The 19,619-nt window shown below is 35.7% G+C and overlaps 1 protein-coding gene across 2 annotated transcripts in view; it reads left to right on the top strand.

The window, feature by feature from the left end:
- Window positions 1-19,619, top strand: part of MINDY2 (MINDY lysine 48 deubiquitinase 2) — an 81,615-nt gene that overhangs the window by 17,580 nt on the left and 44,416 nt on the right. For both annotated transcript variants that reach the window (XM_037151002.2, XM_037151001.2), the window contains exons 3-4: window positions 4,753-4,817; window positions 11,973-12,131. In XM_037151002.2, coding sequence (XP_037006897.2) covers window positions 4,753-4,817; window positions 11,973-12,131 — 224 coding nt within the window. The remainder of the gene's footprint in view (window positions 1-4,752; window positions 4,818-11,972; window positions 12,132-19,619) is intronic.

Genomic DNA, 19,619 nt, shown 5'->3' with positions numbered 1-19,619 from the left:
CTTTGGCTGTGATGTTGAAAATAGAATTTAGGGACTTAAGGGACAGAAGCAGAGAGGTTTGGTGGTGGCTTCAAAAAGGGTAGTAAAAGTGGAGATTGTGAAATGTGGTCAGATGCTGAATATAGAGCTAACAAAATTTGCTGACCAGTTGAATATGGAGTGAGATTGAGTGTAGAGTCACGGGTCACCCAATTGTTTTTGGCTTGAACAACTAGAAGGATGGAGTTCACATCAACTATAATAGGGGAAAAATGGAAGAAAATGTTTAGGGAGAAGTATTAGGGAGAATGTATTAGGATTTTGCTTTTGAGAAGTTTATTGATATGTAAACAGAGATATCAGGAAAGTAGTTGGATATAAAAATACAGAGTTAAGAGGAAAGCTCTAGATCAGCGTATGCAATGGAACTTTCTGTGGTGATAGAAATGCCCAGTATCTGTGCTCCCCAGTTTGGTGGCAACTAACCGCATGTGGCTCTTGAGATCTTAAAATGTCGCTGTGCCTGAGTCACTAAATATTAAATTTAATTTTAATTAATTTAAATCGATGTGGCCATATGTTGATATTGGCTAATGTATTAGTACAGCTCTAGCTTGTAAATATACATTAAGAAACAGAAAACATATAAAGTTGAGTTAGATTAAGATCATGAAGAGGATGCATGTAGATAGAGATGGGAAGAGATCAGTGGACTGAGTCTGGACATGCCAGTGATAAGAAGTTGGGGAAGAGAAAGGAGCAGGTGTGCTTAGCCAGGTAGAAGAAAACAGGAGCCTGATTTCCTAGAACCAAATGAAGAAGAGTTTTAGTGAAGAGTGAGGTATTATCTGAATCAAATGCTGCAGTAGTTAAGCAGGAAGAAGACTTAAAAGTTCATTATTGATTAAGCCATCAAGTCTATCGCCATACCACCCTGAACGCGCCCGATCTCGTCTGATTAAGCCATCAAGAGTCCATTGATTGGTAACCTCAAAAAGTGCATGGGATGAAAACCTGCCTGGAGTGATTGCACAAGAGGAAATTGGAAATTCTCATACGTAACCAATAGGAATGTAACAAAGAGCTCATTTTTTCTCAGAAGGTATACAGACAAAGGCAAGTAGAGGGTGATAATAGCAGGGAGAAGATTTGGTATGTTAAATTCATCTACATGTTAGCTAACAAAGCTTTGAGGAAGCAAGACATAGGGTAGGCAATTTTAATAGGGAAAAAGAAAAATTGGTGAAATACCTAGATCTGGGTGAGGAGACTCAGCTACTAAGGGCGGCATGCAAGTGATATCCTAATGGGAGGTTGGGGAGAAGTGAGCAAGAGTGATATGAGAAAAGAGATTCTGAAGAATTTGCCTCGCCAAAAGTAAACTTTATTCAGGGCAAATCCTGCTAGGACAAAAATTTTTTAAACCATTTGAATTTTCTCCTTTTGAGATTACTCCAGTTCTCTGGAGGAACCAGAGATGCTTTTGAGTTAATAAGCAAACACTAGTAGAAAGATTATAAGAGAAACCATTCATTGCTTTCCAAGCACCTAGCCAAAGAACCACAGGAACTTGGGAATTTTGGTAGGCAAAGGTTAGAGGAGGAGGGAATTTTAATTTGGGAAGTTGTTACTGGGGTAGCAGAGCAGGGCCATACATGGACAAGGCTAGTCGGAGAGCTTTGGCATAAAGAAAGGAATAAGAGAAGCTAGGAAACTTAGGAAGTCTATGAGGTCTAATAAGGTTGGGGAAGAAGTGTAGGTGAAAGGCAGAAAATGGGTAGGAAGATAATTTTTTTAAAAGTACAATGCAAATTGTAACATAACTTTACTCATCTTTAATAGTTTGTATGATGATTAGACCTAGTATTACAGTAAAGAAAATTTTTGTTGGGATGGTGGTATTATTTTATCTTTTGAATATAAATACTGTATAGGGAGATCAGTGTTGAAGCATTTTAATTTTGCCCGAAGTTTAGTTTTGCCCGAAGTATCTCCTCTTTTCCAAATGCCCACCTGGGATAAGTTAACTACTGCCAAACCCTCTCTTCCATTTTTGGCCTAATGAAACTTTAAGGTCGTTTGTTTCTTGATTTCTTTTGGTCTGGATTATCCCAAAGTTGTATAGATTCTATCATAAAACTTTCTTTTCTCTGTATATGGATATTTCATAACATGATTTATTGCAAACTCTTTTGGTCCCTCTCGCCTCCAAAGTAGCTTACATACCAGTGTTATCCTTTGAAAGTATCAGTTTCATCCTGCACTTGACTACCTAAAACATAATGATCTCTTATGATCTCTCACAAGCAGACATATTATTTGTGATTTTCTATAATCTGGTTGTGTTTACTTGTCCAGCCATATTTCCCACCACTGTGCAACATAATCTTATGTACAAACCTTCTTATAAGCTGTACATATGGGATGATGTTTCTTAGCATGTGCTTTTTCCATTACTCTTTCTCCTCAAAAAATGCTTTTTCCCTCATTCCCTTGCCAGGTTTGCCCATTTTTCTGAATCCAGTTTAGATCCACCTCCTCCAAATATATTTCTAAGTGTTATATGCTTTATCAGTATCTCTCTTCAAAATTATTTGATACTTAAGGCATTTATTATATTTGAACTGTATTGTACTTTATTATTATCTTACTCCGTTTCCTATATGTTCTTTGCCGAAACACATTATTGTTTTTTAAGAGAACCATTCATTTCCTAGGATTTGTTTTAACCATTACTAAACACATAATAGGCTGTCAATAAATAGTTATCGATTGAAACAATATGTTGACCAATTTCAGAAAATAAAGGTTAGATAAGCTAGACAAAACACCACTCTTGATTTATTTAGGTATCTAAAAGTAAAAGACATTCCTTTAAAAACTCAAATTCTGACTTTAAAAATTTTATTTATTTATTTATTTTTAGAGAGAGGGGAAGGGAGGGAGAAAGAGAGGGAGAGATACATCCATGTATCAGTTGCAAGAGATACATCGATGTTGCGTTTTGAACAACCCCCAACTGGGGACCTGGTCCTCAACCGAGGCATACGCCCTGACCATGACAACCTATTAGTTTGTGGGATGACCCCCAACCTAGTGAGCTTCACTGGTCAGGGCTCAAACTCTTTTAAAAATATCTGGTTCTTCTATCAAACGAAATACAGGATACAAGTATAACTATTATGTTCTCAATTATTTGAATAAATGATATATAGAATTTATATAGAGAGAGATAATTTATATATATATGCACACACACATAATGAATATAGAAAAAATTCTCTATAATGATATATAGGGTATATATATATATATATGCACACACACATGATGTAAGATGGCACACACAATGTGCCATATGCAGTAAGGACTCAAAAATATTTGTCAAATACACTTGCTTATATATCTTTGAAAATCACTTAATTTACTGCTTTGAAGTTCTTGTACCTATGCAGGATGAAATCTTCGCTAGTTAGATTTGGCTGTCTTAAAGTTCTAATTAAAAGTGTAAGTAATATATTAATGATCATAGCAGTTCTTTTAGCAGAGTTGGAAAGCTTAAGAGAATACTTGATGCAGTCTTCAGAAGTTTATTTTGAACTAGAAAGTAACGGTTGTATTATAAACAATTTTATCAATTTGTTAGTGATTTAGAAGTCTGGGTAAGATGTTGGTTTCCTATGTAACTGTTTACGTCAAAATAAATTCCAGGTAAATTAAAGATTTAAACATTAAAAAAGACAAGCATAAAATTACATGAAGAAGGCATACGTAAATATTTGTATACTTTTAAGAGGTGAAGATCTTTCTAAATATTATATCCAGTACAGGAGCCAAAATAGAATAATTTGATTACATTAAAATTAAATATATCTATATCATAGACAAAAAATCATCACCATAAAGTCAGAAGCCAATACAGAGAAAGATATTTACCATACATGTAACAGTTAATGTTTTAATTCCTCTAATTGAAAAAGAGCTTTTACAGTTCAGTAAGAAGAAATAATACTTTTTGAGGCAGGCAATTCAAAAAAAAGAAGTATATATACAGTTAATACATAATTTAAAAAGGCAAACATAGATAAAAACACCGTAGATATTAAAGTAGAGCTAACTATATTTAAAAGGTTCTACAGTTGGTTGGAACATCATTTCCATATGCCAAGGTTGTAAGTTCGATCCAGAGTCAGGGCACATATGAGAATCAACCAAGGAATGCATAAGCAAGTGGAACAAGAAATCAATGTTTTTCTCTCTCTCCCCCTTCCTATCTCTCTTTCTAAAACCAACAAATAAAAATAAAAGGTGCCACATGTACTAACAGTCACACATGTATTAAAAATTTGATACCAAATAAAAATACACATGTGAAAACATATCAGTTTTTTAAATGCAAAACAATTTTGCTTACTTCTCAGAATGTCAAACATTCAGAACACTGATAACACCTCCATACTTGGAAAGGTAATAGGGTAATAGTTCTATTGTTAATAACAGCGAAACTTGGTACAGTCTTTTAGAGCTTTATTTAAGTGGCATGGAAAGATGCTCATGTGTATTGTAAAATGTAAGAAAAAGCTCAAAAGCATTAGAGTATGTACGTTGAAAAATATATGTGAAACTAGCAAACAGTTACTATCAATTTTCTCTAGAATTGGGGAGGGGGTAGTTTTATATATTACTTATTGCTGTAATTTAGAATTAAAATCTGTCTTTTCAATCAGAAAAAAGCAATATTTTTAAAAGGCAATACATAATTTCTTTTTACAGGAGATTATATGCTTGATGCAAAGCCAAAAGAAATTTCAGAAATTCAACGTTTAAACTATGAACAGGTAATAGAAACAATTTTTATTATATTATGTAATTTTTAACTTACGGATGTATTCATTGGTCTCCATCAGTGGCCAGTCTTTGTTGTATATGAATATACTTGTACAGGCTATATAAAGTGAAACACAGATATTATTTTACGGGTCTATGTAGACTGATAACCATTTTTATTTTTTTAGCAAAATTAACTTTCAAGTGATTTTTGTCATTGATTCATCTTTCATCATTTAAAAAACCTATATTTTATGATTAAGTTATATAGGAAAAAATTGAACAAATGATACCTAGGATATGTCATTAGGATAATTAGGACCCTGCTGTTTAGTATTTTCAATGTGTTCATATTTCTTAGCATGTTCTTTACTCTGTTCTGTAATATAGAAGTGGTCACTAGGTTCAAAATTATAGGAACTGGAAGAAAGCAAGCAGAGCTTCCTTTTTTTTTTTTTAAGTATTCTTCCTTTGTCTGACAGTAAAAGCCCAGAAGGAATCAGTTTCTTACAGTAGAAGAAAGGAAGCATGAGCCAGAGCAAAAATAGATATAAAGTATATTTACTTTCAAAGTTTTTTAAAGTACTTTCACTAGTATCAGATTGGCAAGCAAATTCATTTCATTATCACAGAATTTCTTGAATTTAGATGTTTAGATAATCTGGTTCTAAAAGAATTGAAAAGCCAACGTGTTGCATTGCATCACTGTATAAGGTTGGAAATCTGTAGCTAAAGCCAAATATGCTAAGTCATTTAAAATCCTATTGATTTCCTGTGTATTTCTATTATTTCAATTAGTTTAGCCTTCATATGTTCCTCTAATTTGTGATTAAAATCAACCAGTTCTGTGAGCATCCTGATCACCAGTGTTTTGAACTGTGCATCTGAAAGTTTAGCTATTTCTTCTTCACTTAGATTTATCGGCTCTGGGGCTCTAAGTTCTTCTTGAGCCACGTTTTGATCTGTTTGTGCCTGTTAGGTATGAGGAGTAGAGCCTTAGTCTCCAAGACATCTTTAAACGTTCCAACATCAGAATTATAGGGGTGCCATAAGGAAAAGAGGAACAGCCACGAGTGGAAAACTTATTTGAACAAATAATAAAGGAGAACTTCCCCAATCTGGCAAAGGAAATAGACTTCCAGGAAATCCAGGAAGCTCAGAGAGTCCCAAAGAAGTTGGACCCAAGAAGGAACACACCAAGGCACATCATCATTACATTAGCCAAGATAAAAATGAAGGAGAGAATCCTAGAAGCAGCGAGAGCTAAGGGGACAGTCACCTACAAAGGAGTTCCCATCAGACTGTCAGTGGATTTCTCCAAAGAGACCTTACAGGCAAGAAGGGGCTGGAAAGAAGTATTCCGAGTCATGAAATCCAAAGACCTACAGCCAAGATTGCTCTATCCAGCAAAGTTTTCATTTAGAATAGAAGGGCAGATAAAGTGCTTCTCAGATAAGATCAAATTCAAGGAGTTCATCATCACCAAACCCTTATTATATGAAATGTTAAAGGGACTTACCTAAGAAAAAGAAGATAAAAAAGATGAACTGTGAAAGGACAGCAAACTCACAATTATTAACAACCACACCTAAAACAAAAGCAAACTAAGAGGATAGCTAGATCAGGAGCAGAACCATAGAAATGAAGGTCATATGGAGGGTTAGCAACAGGGGAGTGGGAGAAGGAGAAGAGGGGAGAAGGTACAGAAGATAAGTAGCATAGATGGTAGGTAGAAAATAGATAGGGGGGAGGGCAAGAATAGTAGGGGAGATATAGAATCTAAAGAACTTGAGACACGTGGTCATAAACTAAAGGGGGGGAAGAGTGGGGGAGGAGGGTGCGGGATGGAGGGTAATGAAGGGGGAAATAGAACAACTGTAATGGCATAATGAATAAAATATATTTTTTTAAAAATTCTATTGAAATTCCTAGCTTAAAACAATGATTTCTAAATATTTTTTTGCAATATAAGCCCCTTTGAAAGGAAATCTTATGCTAACTTCCAATACATAAAACCAGTAAATGATATTTATAAGTATAAAATGATATGAATCAGTTTATATTACTTACTTATCATATTCATGTCATTTCTTACTGAAATCAGTGAGGCTATTTTGATAAATATAAAACCTTGAAACTAGGAATCATAGATAATAGCTAGAAATTCAACCTCAAAATTTATTTCACTTCTGTCGCACAGTCTTGAGAAAATCTTGACTGATGAATGTTTGTAAAATGATACCAGCATTTTGTTTGCTTCAAGTCCATTTTTCAGTCTCAGGATATACCTCAGTAAGGTGATGGACTCTTGGAAAAAGACTGGAAGTAGTTTTGTTTAAAAATTGAAATGACCACTATCTAACAACAGCTTCTATTTTCTATAAACATATCAAACAAAAAAGTACCCTGCATTTAAAATAATCTCTTTCATTACCTTTGAGAGTAGTATATATCATGTTGATATGGCTGAGTATAAGTTGGTATTTAATATTCTACAAGTATGATGTAATAATGTTCTTTTTTGTATAATTTTATGTGATCAGAAATGTTCAAGCCTAAATTTTAGGAAGACCTGTGAAGAGCCACAGTCTTCCCAATGAAAACCTCTTTACCAGAAGTTGTAATATCAACAAAGAGCATATTTCCCAGTTTTGCTAAATGATACATACCATGACAACACCAGAAAACATTGAATTTTGGGGTGTGTTTATGACATTTTTTATTTATTTTTTATTATTTTTAATCCTTTTTATTGAATTTATTGGAGTGATACTGGTTAACAAAATTACTCAGGTTTCAGGTGCACAATTCCACAACACATCATCTGTACACTGTACTGCGTGTTTACCACCCAAGTCAGTTCTCCCTCCATCACCATTTATCCCCTCATACCCACCTCTACCTACTCCCACCCCTCCCTGCCTTGACAGTCACCATACTGCCATCCATGTCCTTGAGTTTTTTCTTTTTAGTGCAATCCCTCCAGCGTACCCCACAGCTGTCAGCCTGCTCTCTGTCTATGAGACTGTCCCTGTATGACAGGTTTTTAAATGACTGCAAATATATTTGTAATATATTTTATATTTAAGTTTAAAATATTTTGCTGTTAGAAGTACCTTTTGGAGAAAATTCCAAGAAACAGTTTAACCACTGGCTTAAAGGAGCCAAGAGTAATCTTTGTGATGTAAGCAACCATTCCTAGTATCTACCTAACTTGAATTTAGGGAAAAGATGATACAATATTTACTCTTTTAAATTATTTGTTTATAACTTTATTTGTATCACTATTAATCTTTATGGATTAATTATAGAGATTATCAAATGGTATCAACTTACTTGTTTTAATACTATATAATCTGTAACAAAATATAGAAGATATATAAAGGTGTAAATGTGAGTCTATTAGCTATTCAAAATTATACTTCCCCCTAATGGAAATTTGATGACTGGAAACCTTGAATTTAACAAACGTGCAAGAAAAAATCAGTAGTAGTAATAGTACAATCCTATTATTGCTCATTATTGTTACTATTTTCTAAGATCTATCACTGCTGTGGCTATAGGCAAAGTTTTAAAATACTGAAGGGAAAAATGTGAACTGACTTTTTTAAGGATTCAGCTTTTGATAGAATTGAGAAAATACAGTTGACCCTTGAACAATTTGGAGGTTAGGGTCACTGAAATGCAGTACAAAGAATTGCATATAACTTTTGACTCTCCCAAAACTTAGCTGTGAATAGCTTACTGTTGACTTGAAGCCTTACCAATAACATAAACAGCCAGTTAGCACATATTGTTGCATCTCTTATGAGGGGAGACCCCCCATAAAACAGAATTATCATCTGGAGGGTGGGCCCCTTGTAGGACAAGCTTCCCACGCTAGGTGAGTGTTCTGGGAACCCATCTGTGTCAGTGTACCTACTGATGTTTTCAGAGGCTGCGTTCAGCCTCAGTGAAATTTTTTTGATGACTTTTTCAACGTTTGCCCATTTTGTGATGGGTGATTTACACAGCACACCTGCCCACACTGTGCTGAGTGGTCAGCAGTTTTTCACCAAAAACATCATCACTCCTGAGCCCTACCCTCCTTATTTACCCGATCTCGCCCTGACTTTTTTTTTTGTTTGTTTCCCTCGATGAAAAAAGCCCTCAACGGCAAACATTTTGCCAGTGTGGAACAGGTGAAATAAAAAAATGGTGGAAGCACTGAAAGGCATCTAAATCAACATGTTTGCCCTGGCTGATGTAGCTCAGTGGGCTGAGTGCCAGCCTGCGATTTCAAAGATAGCTAGTTCGATTCCCAGTCAGGGTACCTGCCTGGGTTGCGGGCTAGGTCCCTAGTCGGGGGGCATGTGAAAGGCAACCAATGTTTGTCTCACACATCAGTCTTTCTCCCTCTTTCTTACTCTCTTCCCCTTGCTCTATAAGTAAGTAAGTAAGTAAGTAAGTAAATAAATAAATAAATAAATAAAATCTTTTTAAAAAATTGACATGTTCAGTTTTGAAGGTGGAAGAAATGTCTCTATAGTTGTATTGTATCAAATGGAGAGTATTTGAAGGTGACTAAAGTTTAAACGTGAGAATAAATGCACAATTTTTAATAAATAAATTTTGTTTTTTTCTGGTTCCACCCTCATATATATTAGGTACTGTATTCTTATAATGGAGTAAGTGAGAGAAAAGAACATATTAAGAAAATCATAAGGAAATTACTGAATGTCAACTATATTGAATGTCAACTATAATTAAAAATAATAAAATTATAAGGAAGACAAAATACATTTGTAGCATTTACTGAAAAAGATCTGTATATGAGTAGATATATGTAATTCAATTTCATGTTACTGCTCAAGAGTCAATTATATTGTTTTGGGGAAACATAGTCTTTAGAAAGAGGTGAAACTGATGAAAGCCAGACTATATAATAATGTTATCTGTTATAAATTCCTCATTTATAAATTTTAAATATTTGAATAATTTCTGTTTTCAGTCTGTCCAGTCTTTTATAATAGAATTTTATCAGTTGTTTGGTAAAACAGAACTTTGTTCTTATGACATAAATTTGTCTCTTTCAGATTTCAGAGCGAGTCCTGAGCTTTAATAGAAAAGGATTTATTCCATGTTCACCCTTTCTTTTATAAACTCTTCAATAGGCTATAGTCTACTCCTATTTTATGTCTTTAATATATATCACAGTGTCTTAACAGTAGGGATTCACAAAGTTTTATTAAATTTTATATATTGGCTTCTATTTGTTCCATCAAATACATCCTTTATAAGTATGTCCATATTTAATGTATTAAAATTTAGAAAAACATATTTAAAAATAGTATTTATTACAGAGTTGTGCGACCATATTTACTGAGAAAACTGATGTGGTTAAAAAGACTCCTTACTTTGGCCAACAAACCTGCGGGATCCAGCCTCTGTCTCAGACTTCATCTCCCACCTCTTTCCAATTCATTTATTATGTTCTAGCCATGCTGGACTCCTTGCTGTTTCATGGGCACAATACTGAACTCATTTCTGCATCAGTGTTTTTACACTAATGTCCACTTTGTCTGGAATACCTTTTTCCCAGAGCTTCCCAAGATTCAGTATTTTACTTGGACACTAAGTGTCATTTTAAAAGAGTTCCCCCTCCTCTTTTTAAAGCAATTTGAGTTTACAAAAATTTATTTAAAATACAGAGTTCCCACCTACCTCCTGTTCCCTAATACGTACACACAACCTCCCCCATTATCAACATCAACATTTGTTATAAGTGATGAACCTACGATGACATATAATTAATACCCAAAGTCCATAGTTTATGTCAGGGTTCACTCTTAGTGTTGTATGTTCTATGAGTATGACAAATGTATGTACCATTATAGTGTCAGACAGAACACTTTCACTGCCCTAAAAATCCTCTGTGCTCTGCCTGCGTGTCCCTCCCTCCTCCTGACCTCTAGGAACCACTGTTTTTCGGTCTCCATTGTTTTATCTTTCCCACATTGTCATTTGGAATTATATAGCGTGTAGCCATTTTATATTGTCTTCTTTCACTTAGTAATAACATACATTTAAGTTTCTTCCATGTCACCCTGGCTGTGGCCTGCAGGTGGAAAGGTCACAGTTCGATTTCCAGTCAGGGCACAGGCCAGGTCCCCAGTGTGGGAGGCAGCTGATCGATGGTTCTCTCGCACATAGATGTTTCTCTCCCTCTCTTTCTCCCAATAAATACAAAAAAATTTCCTCCATGTCTTAATAGCTTATTTCTTTTTCTTTTTTGTGTGGTTAAAAAAGATAAAATTTACTATCTTAATCATTTTTAAACATAAAACTCAGTAGTGTTAGCTGTATTCACATCGTTTTGTAACAGATCTCTAGAATATTTTTATCTTGTAAAACTGAGACTATGTACCCGTTGAACGATTTCCCAGCTTTCCCTCCAGGCCCTAAAAACCATCATTCTACTTTGTGTTTCCATGATTTTGACTACTCTGTGTATTTCATATAAGCAGAATAATGCAGTATTTGTCCTTTTGCAGTGACTTATTTTATTCAGCATAATGTCTTCAAGTTCATTTATGTTGTAGCATGTAATAGAATTTTCTTTTTTTCAAGGCTAGATAATATTCCATTGTATGTATATACCACATTTTCTTTATTTATATGACAATAGACATGTAGGCTGTTTCTGCCTCTTGGCTATTTTGAATAATGCTGCAGTGAACATATGTGTACAGGATGTCTTCAAGATGCTGCTTTCAGTTCTTTGGGACATATATGTACATGTGGGAGAGGCCTTTCTCTTTGACTAGAAACTTTTGTCTTTCAGCTTCCTGGTCTAAAAATCAGTACCTCACCCCTGTAATTCTGTACATCTTTATCCTGCTCAATTTCATTTACTAATACTTGACATTATATATGTGTGTCTCTCACAGTAGAATGTTAGTTGCATGAGATCAGGAACTTTTTCTATTTTATTCACTATTATATATTTAGAACTAAAATTACTGTCTTGCATATAGTAGGTACTTAATGAAAATAATAAATAGTGAAATAAAAAAGGGATGAATAAATTAGATAAAATGGAAAATTAGAAGCAAATGTATTTGCATTTAGATATCTTTTTGTTGTTTCACTTTCCTTATCTTTACCCTTTACTTTTCTGTTTTCAGAATATGAGTGATGCTATGGCAATCTTGCACAAACTGCAGACAGGCTTGGATGTAAATGTAAAATTCACTGGTGTTCGAGTGTTTGAATATACACCAGAATGCATAGTATTTGATCTTCTTGATATTCCTTTGTACCATGGGTGGTTAGTGGACCCTCAGGTAAGTAGAAAGTTTTAAATTATGTAAACACAAATTTAGTAATATGCTACTAATTTGTCATATTAAACCTAGATTTATATTTTCTGATACTTATATTTTTGCATTTTTACCTGGAGCCAAATTGAGAGGTTAAGGGAAGAGCCCTCCAGGGGCGGTGCTACACCTGCCCGAGCCCAGGACTTCTGATTGTAACTTCAGGGAGTTAGGAGTCGATTACAGAGTTGAGTCCACATCCTCACAAACACTTTTTGTCTGTATTTTTTTAATTATTGTCATCCTAAGAGGTGTAAAGTTGTATCTCATTGTGGATTTGTTTGTATTGCTCTGATGACTAATGGTGTCAAACATTTTTTCATATGCTTATTGGCCATTTGTATGTTTTCTTTGGAGAAATGTCTGCAGATCCCTTCCCATTTTTTTAAAGATTTTATTTATTTATCTTTAGAGGGGAAGGGAAGGAGAGAGGGAGAGAAATATCAATGTATGGTTGCCTCTCATGTATTCCCTGCTGGGAACTGGCCTGCAACCCAGACATGTGCCCTGACTGGAAATCGAACCGCGATCATGTGGTTCACAGGCCCGTGCTCAGTCCACTGAGCTACACCAGCCAGGGCCCCTTCCCATTTTTAATTGGGCTGTTTGTTTTTTTCTTACTGAGTTGTGGGAGTTCTTTATGTGAGGGGGAATCCAAAAAAGCTTCCCAGATAAGAAAAGCTAAAAGATAGCTTTGTTAATAGCAAACCAGTACTGCAACAAGTGTTAAAGGGCTTGCTTTAAGAAAAAGAAAAAGGGAAAGGAAAAAAAGCCAGAGGAAAACAGTCTAAGAATAAAATAGCACTACACACATTCTCTATCAATAATTACCTTAAATGTAAATGGCTTAAATGCTCCAACTCAAAGTCAGAAGGTAGCTGAATGGATAAGAAAACAAGACCCATAAATATGCTGCCTCTGAAAAGCCCATTTCACATCAAAAGATACAGGCAAACTAAAAGAAAAGGCTTGGAAAAGGTATTTCATGAAAATGGTAAAGAAAAAAAAGCTGGGGTAGCAGTATTTACACTTGACAAAATAGACTTTAAAACAAAAGCTATAATAAGAGACAAAGAGGACACTACATAATAATGAAGAGAACAATCTAACAAGAGGCTATAACCCTAGTCAACATTTATGCACCATACATGGGAACACATTAATGTGTAAAGCAAATCTTGATGTACATAAAAGGAGAGATCATCAGAAATAGAGTCATAGTTGGCAATTTTAATACCCCATTGAACTTCCAGCCAAGATGGAGGCATAGGTAGATATGCTTTGTTGCCTTACACAATTAAAAGAAGGACAAAAACCAATTTAAACAAAAACGGAACTGCCAGAAAATCAAACTATATGGAAGTCTGACAACCAAGAATTTAAAGACTAAACATTCATCCAGACTGGTGAACCAAGACAAAGAAAAATGGCCCAAAGTAAAGAATGGATGAAAACTCCAGAAGAAGAACTAAGGAAGGAAGAAATAACCAACCTATCAGATGCAGAGTTCAAAGCACTGGTAATCAGGATGCTCACAGAAATGGTTGAGTTTGGCCATAAAATAAAATAAGTGAAGGCTATACATTCTAAAATAAAGGAAAATATAAAGGAAGCCAGCAGTGAAGGTAAGAAAACCGGGACTCAACGATTTGGACAAGAAGGAAGAAATAAACATTCAACCAGAATATAATGAAGAAACAAGAATTCAAAAGAAAAAAAAACGAGGAGAGGCTTAGGAACATCTGGGACAACCTTGAACCTTGCAGCATTCGAATCATAGGGTTGCCAGAAGGAGAAGAGGAAAAGTAAATTAAAAACTTGTTTGAAAAAATAATGGAGGAAAACTTCCACAGTCTAGTGGCGGAACTAGACATGCAAGTCCAAGAAGCTCGGAGAGTCCCAAAGAAGTTGAAACCAAGTTGGAACACACCAAGACACATCATAATTAAATTACCCAATATTAAAGATGAGAGCCCTGGCTGGTGTATGGTGTAGCTCAGTGGATTGAGCACAGGCCTACAAACAAGAGGACTGCAGTTTGATTCCCAGTCAGGGTACATGCCTAGGTTGCAGGCCAGTTCCCAACAGGGGACCCACGAGAAGCAACCATACATTGATATTCTCTTCCTCTCTAAAGATAAATAAATAAAAATTTTTTAAAAGATAAGGAGAGACTCTTAAAAGCAGCAAAAGGAAGAGGAGAGCATTACCTACAAAGGAGTTCTCATAGGAGTATCAGCAGATTTCTCAAAAGAAACCCTACAGGCATCAAAGGGGTTGAAAAGAAGTATTCAAAGTCATGAAAGGCAAGGGCCTACATCCAAAATTACTCTATCCACCAAAGCTATTATTTAGATTGGAAGGGCAGATAAAGTGTTTTCCAGATAAGGTAAAGTTAGAAGAGTTTATCATCATCAACTCCTTATTATATATAATGTTAAAAGGACTTAGAAAATGAAAAAGATCAAAACTATGAACAGTAAAATGACAACAAACTCATAACAACTGAACCTAAAAATAAAAACAAAAAACTAAGCAAACGACTACAACAGGAAAAGAATCACAGAAATGGAGATCCCATAGAGTATTATCAGGAGGGAGAATGGGGGGAAAGGTACAGGGAATAAGGAATATAATTGGTAGGTAAAATATAGACAGGGGCAGGTTTAGAATAGTATAGGAAATGGAGAAGCCAGAGAACTTACATGTTTGACCCATGCACATGAACTAAGATGGGGGAATGCTGGAGGAAGGGGGATACAGGGTGGAGGGGAATAAAAGGGAGAAAAAAATGGTACAACTGTAATAGCATAATCAATACATTGTTCTTAAAAAGAAAACCTCTCAAATTCAATGGATAGATCTTCCCAGTGTAAATTCAACAGGAAGACAGCAGCCTTAACAATACCCCATATCAAATGGATTTAATTGATATCTTCAGATGTTTACCCCAAAACACCAGAACATGAATACTTTTCAAGTGCACATGGAATGTTTTCTAGGATAGACCACATGTTGGGACACAAAAGAAGTCTCAATGAATTTAAAATAATTGAAATCACATCAAGCATCTTCTCTGACCACAATGCTGTAAACTAGAAGTCAATCACAAGAAGAACACAGAAAAACACACAAAGACATGGAAGCCAAATAACATGTTACTAAACAATGAATGGGTCAACAGTGAGATCAAGGAAGAAATTAAAAGCTACCTTGAAACAAATGGTAATGAGGACACAACAATCCAAAATCTCTGGGACACAGGGAAGGCAAGCCTAAAAACGAAATTCATGGCATATCCTGCCCATATCAAACAAAACACAGACAAAACTCAAATGAAGAATATAACTTCACACTTAAAGGAACTTAAAAAAGAACAACAAACAAAACCCAAAGTTATTAGAGCAAAAGAAATAACAAAGATTAGAGCAGAAATAAATGGAGTGTAAAAAAATGATACCAAAAAATCAATGAATCTAAGAGCTATTCTTTGAAATGATAAACAAGATGGACAAACCTTTAACCAGACTCCTCAAGAAAAAAGAGAAAGGACCGGCCAAGATGGTGGCATAGGTGAAAATACTGTATCTCCTTGCACAACCAAATTTGAGGATAACAAAGATTTAGAAACAAAAACACAACCAGAACGGACAGAAAATTGAACTGTACTGAAGTCCAACAACAAACCATTCATCCAGATGTGCAGATAATTCAGGCAAAAACAGGCAGTGAGAGAGACTGAGCAAGCCATGGCCCCAGTGCCGGGAAATAAAGCCTAAAAGCACCAATTGGAAAAAAACTTGCGGGGGTTGAGGTGCTGGGAGAGACTCCCAGCTTCACAGGAGAGTTTGTTGGAGAGACCCACAGGGTCCCAGAACATACACACATCCACCCACCCTCAAACCAGCACCTGAAGGACCCAATTTGCTTGTTGGAAGCAGCAGAAGTGAAGCAAGCACCATTATTCCCTCTATGACTCTGCCCCCACATACAGCATCACAACCCAGCCACTGGATTGCACTGCCCTGGTGAATGCCTAAGGCTCTGCCCCCCATACCTAACAGGTGCAACCAGACCAAAAAATTATGGCTGAAATGGAAGAACAAATCAAAGCCCCAGAGCCAATACTTCTAAGCTACCAAGAGATAGCCAACCTATCAGATGCACAGTTCAAAACACTAGTGATCAGGATGCTCATGGAACTGGTTGGTTTTCATGGCAAATTATATGAAAAAATGAAGGCTACACTAAGTGAAATGAGGGAAAATGCACAGGGAACCAATAGTGATATAAAGAAAACTGGGACTCAAATCAATGGCGTGGACCAGAATGAAGAAAGAAAAAACCAAACAGAAAAGAATGAAGAAACACGAATTCAAAAAAAAAAAATGAGGAAGGGCTTAGGAATCTCCAGGACATCTTTAAATGTTTTAACATCCAAATTATAGGGGTACCATAAGGAAAAGAGGAGGAGCAACAAGTGGAAAACTTATTTAAACAAATAATAAAGGAGAACTTCCCCAATCTGGCAAAGGAAGTAGACTTCCAGGAAGTCCAGGAAGCTCAGAGAGTCCCAAAGAAGGTGGACCCAAGAAGGAACACACCAAGGCATGTCATAATTACATTACCCAAGGTTAAAATGAAGGAGAGCGTTCTAGAAGCAGCAAGAGATAAGGGGACAGTCACCTACAAAGGGGTTCCCGTCAGATTGTCAGCTGATTTCTCAAAAGAGACCTTACAGGCAAGAAGGGGCTGGAAAGAAGTATTCCAAGTCATGAAATGCAAGGACTTACATCCAAGATTGCTCTGTCCAACAAAGCTTTCAGTTAGAATGGAAGGGCAGATAAAGCGCTTCTCAGATAAGGTCAAGTTCAAGGAGTTCATCATCACCAAGCCCTTATTATATGAAATGTTAAAGGGACTTATCTAAGAAAAAGAAGATAAAAATATGAACAGATATAAAGACACCAAACTCACAGTTATTGACCACCACACCTAAAACAAAAACAAACTAAGCAAACAACTAGAACAGTAAAAGAAACATAGAAATGGAGATCACATGGAGGGTTAGCAACAGGGGAGTAGGAGAAGGAGAAGTGGGGAGAAGGTACAGAGAATAAGAAGCATAGATGATGGGGAGAAAATAGGGGAGAGGGCAAGAGTAGTATGGGAAGTGTAGAAGCGAATGTACTTCCGACACATGGACATGAACTAAAGGGGGGGATTGTGGGTGGGAGGGGGTGTGCAAGATGGAGGGGAATGAAGGGGGAAATGGGACAACTGTATTGGCATAATCAATAAAATATATTTAAAAGAAAGAGAAAGGACCCGAATAAATACAATCAGAAATGAAAGAGAAATAACAGCTGATACCAAAGGAATACAAAGTATTGTAAGAAAATATTATGAACAATTACATGCCAACAAAGGGGGCAGTCTGGATGAAATGTGTAAATTCCCGGAAACATAAAATATCCCTAATATAAATCAGGAAGAATCGGAGAATCTGAATAGACAGATTTTACCTAATGAAATTGAAGCCATAATATAAAAAAAAGCTCCCAACAAATATAAGCCTTGGGCCAGGTGGCCTCAGAGCTGAATTTTACCAAACATTCCACAAAGTAGTACCTCTTCTTCTGAAACTATTTCATAAAATTCAAGAGGATGAATGGCTCTCAAACTCATTTTACAGAGCCAGCATTGTCCTCATTCCAAAACCAGATAAAGACACTACAAAGAAAGAAAATAATAGACCAATATCTCTGATGAACAGAAATGTTAAAATCCTCAGCAAAGCATTAGGATACCCAATAAAGCAATGCATCAAAATGATCATACCCCATGATCATGTGGGATTTATTCTGGGAATGCAAGGTTGGTATAACATTCGCAAATGTGATTTACCACATAAAATAAAGGATTAAAAAAAACACAATCATCTCAATAGATGCAGAAAACCTTTGGATAAAATCCAGCACACATTTATGATCAAAACTCTCAGCAAAGTGAAAATAGAAAGAACATACCTAAACATATCAAAGACCGTATATGGCAAACCCAGTGCCAGTGTCATACGCAATGGGCAAAAACTACCCGTCTTCCCCTTAATATCAGGAACAAGAAAGGGATGTCAGCTTTAGCTCTCTTATTCAACACAACACTGGAAGTCCTAGCCACAGTAATCAGATAAGAAATAAAAGACATCCAAATTATTTGCAGATGATATGATACTGTACATAGAGAACTCCAAAGATTCCACCAAAAAACAACTAGAACTGATCAATGGATTCAGTGAAGTAGCAGGATACAAAATGAATATTCAGAAATCAGTTGCATTCTTATATGCCAATAATGAACAAACAGGGAAATTCAGAAAACTATCCCATTTACAATTGCTTCAAAAAGAATAAAATACTGTGGTGCTGCGGTCGCCACTGTCGGTGTCGTCCGCAGCCCGCGCGAGCAGCCACATTGTGTTTTCTCTCCAAATTTTAAATACCTAGGAATAAACCTGACCAAGGATGCAAAAGACCTGTACTCAGAAAATTATAAGACACTGAAGAAAGAAATTGAAGACACTGAAGAAATTGAAGAAGATAGACGTAATTGGAAGCACATACCATGTTCATGAATAGGAAGAATTAATATCATTAAAATGTCCATACTATCCAAAGCAATCTATAGATTGAATTCAGTTCCTATCAAGATTCCAATGACTTATTCACAGAACTAGAACAAATATTTCAAAAATTTATATGGAATCACAAAAGGCTCTGTATAGCAAAAGTGATCTTGAGAAAGAAGAACAAAGTTTGAGGAATCACACTACCTAATATCAAACTATACCACAAGGCCATGGTAATCAAAACAGCCTGGTACTGGCATAAAGCACACCCATAGATCAGTGGAACAGAATTGGGAGCCCAGAAATAAATGCACACCTTTATAGTCAATATTCAACAGAAGAAGCAAGCACATACAATGGGCTTGCTTTAGCCCAGACAATGGGCTAAAGATAGTTTATTCAACAAATGGTTGAATTTGACAGATAGATGCAGAAAAATGAAACTAGACCACTGTCTTACACCACACACATGAATGAACTCAAAATGGATTAAAGAGTTAAATGTTAGACCTGAGAACATAAAATCCTAGAAGAAAACATAGGCAGCAAAATTTCGGACATTGCTCATAGAAATTTTTTTATCAGTTATATGTCTCCAGGCAAGGGAAACAAAAGAAAAAAATTAAAAAATGGACTTCACCAAAGTAAAAAGTGTCTGCACAGCAAAGGATATCATCAACATAATAATAAAAAGACAGCCCACAGAATGGGAAACATTCACCAATACATGTGATAGGGGGTTAATATCCAAAATATATAAAGAACTTACAAAACTCGACACTAAGAAAAATAATCCAATTTAAAAATGGGCAAAGGACCTAAATAGA

This window comes from Artibeus jamaicensis, unplaced genomic scaffold (genome assembly GCF_021234435.1).
Source record: "Artibeus jamaicensis isolate MK-2021 breed Jamaican fruit bat unplaced genomic scaffold, CSHL_Jam_final contig_548, whole genome shotgun sequence".
NCBI classification, from domain to species: domain Eukaryota; kingdom Metazoa; phylum Chordata; class Mammalia; order Chiroptera; family Phyllostomidae; genus Artibeus; species Artibeus jamaicensis.
This window is presented reverse-complemented; position numbering and strand designations above follow the sequence as displayed.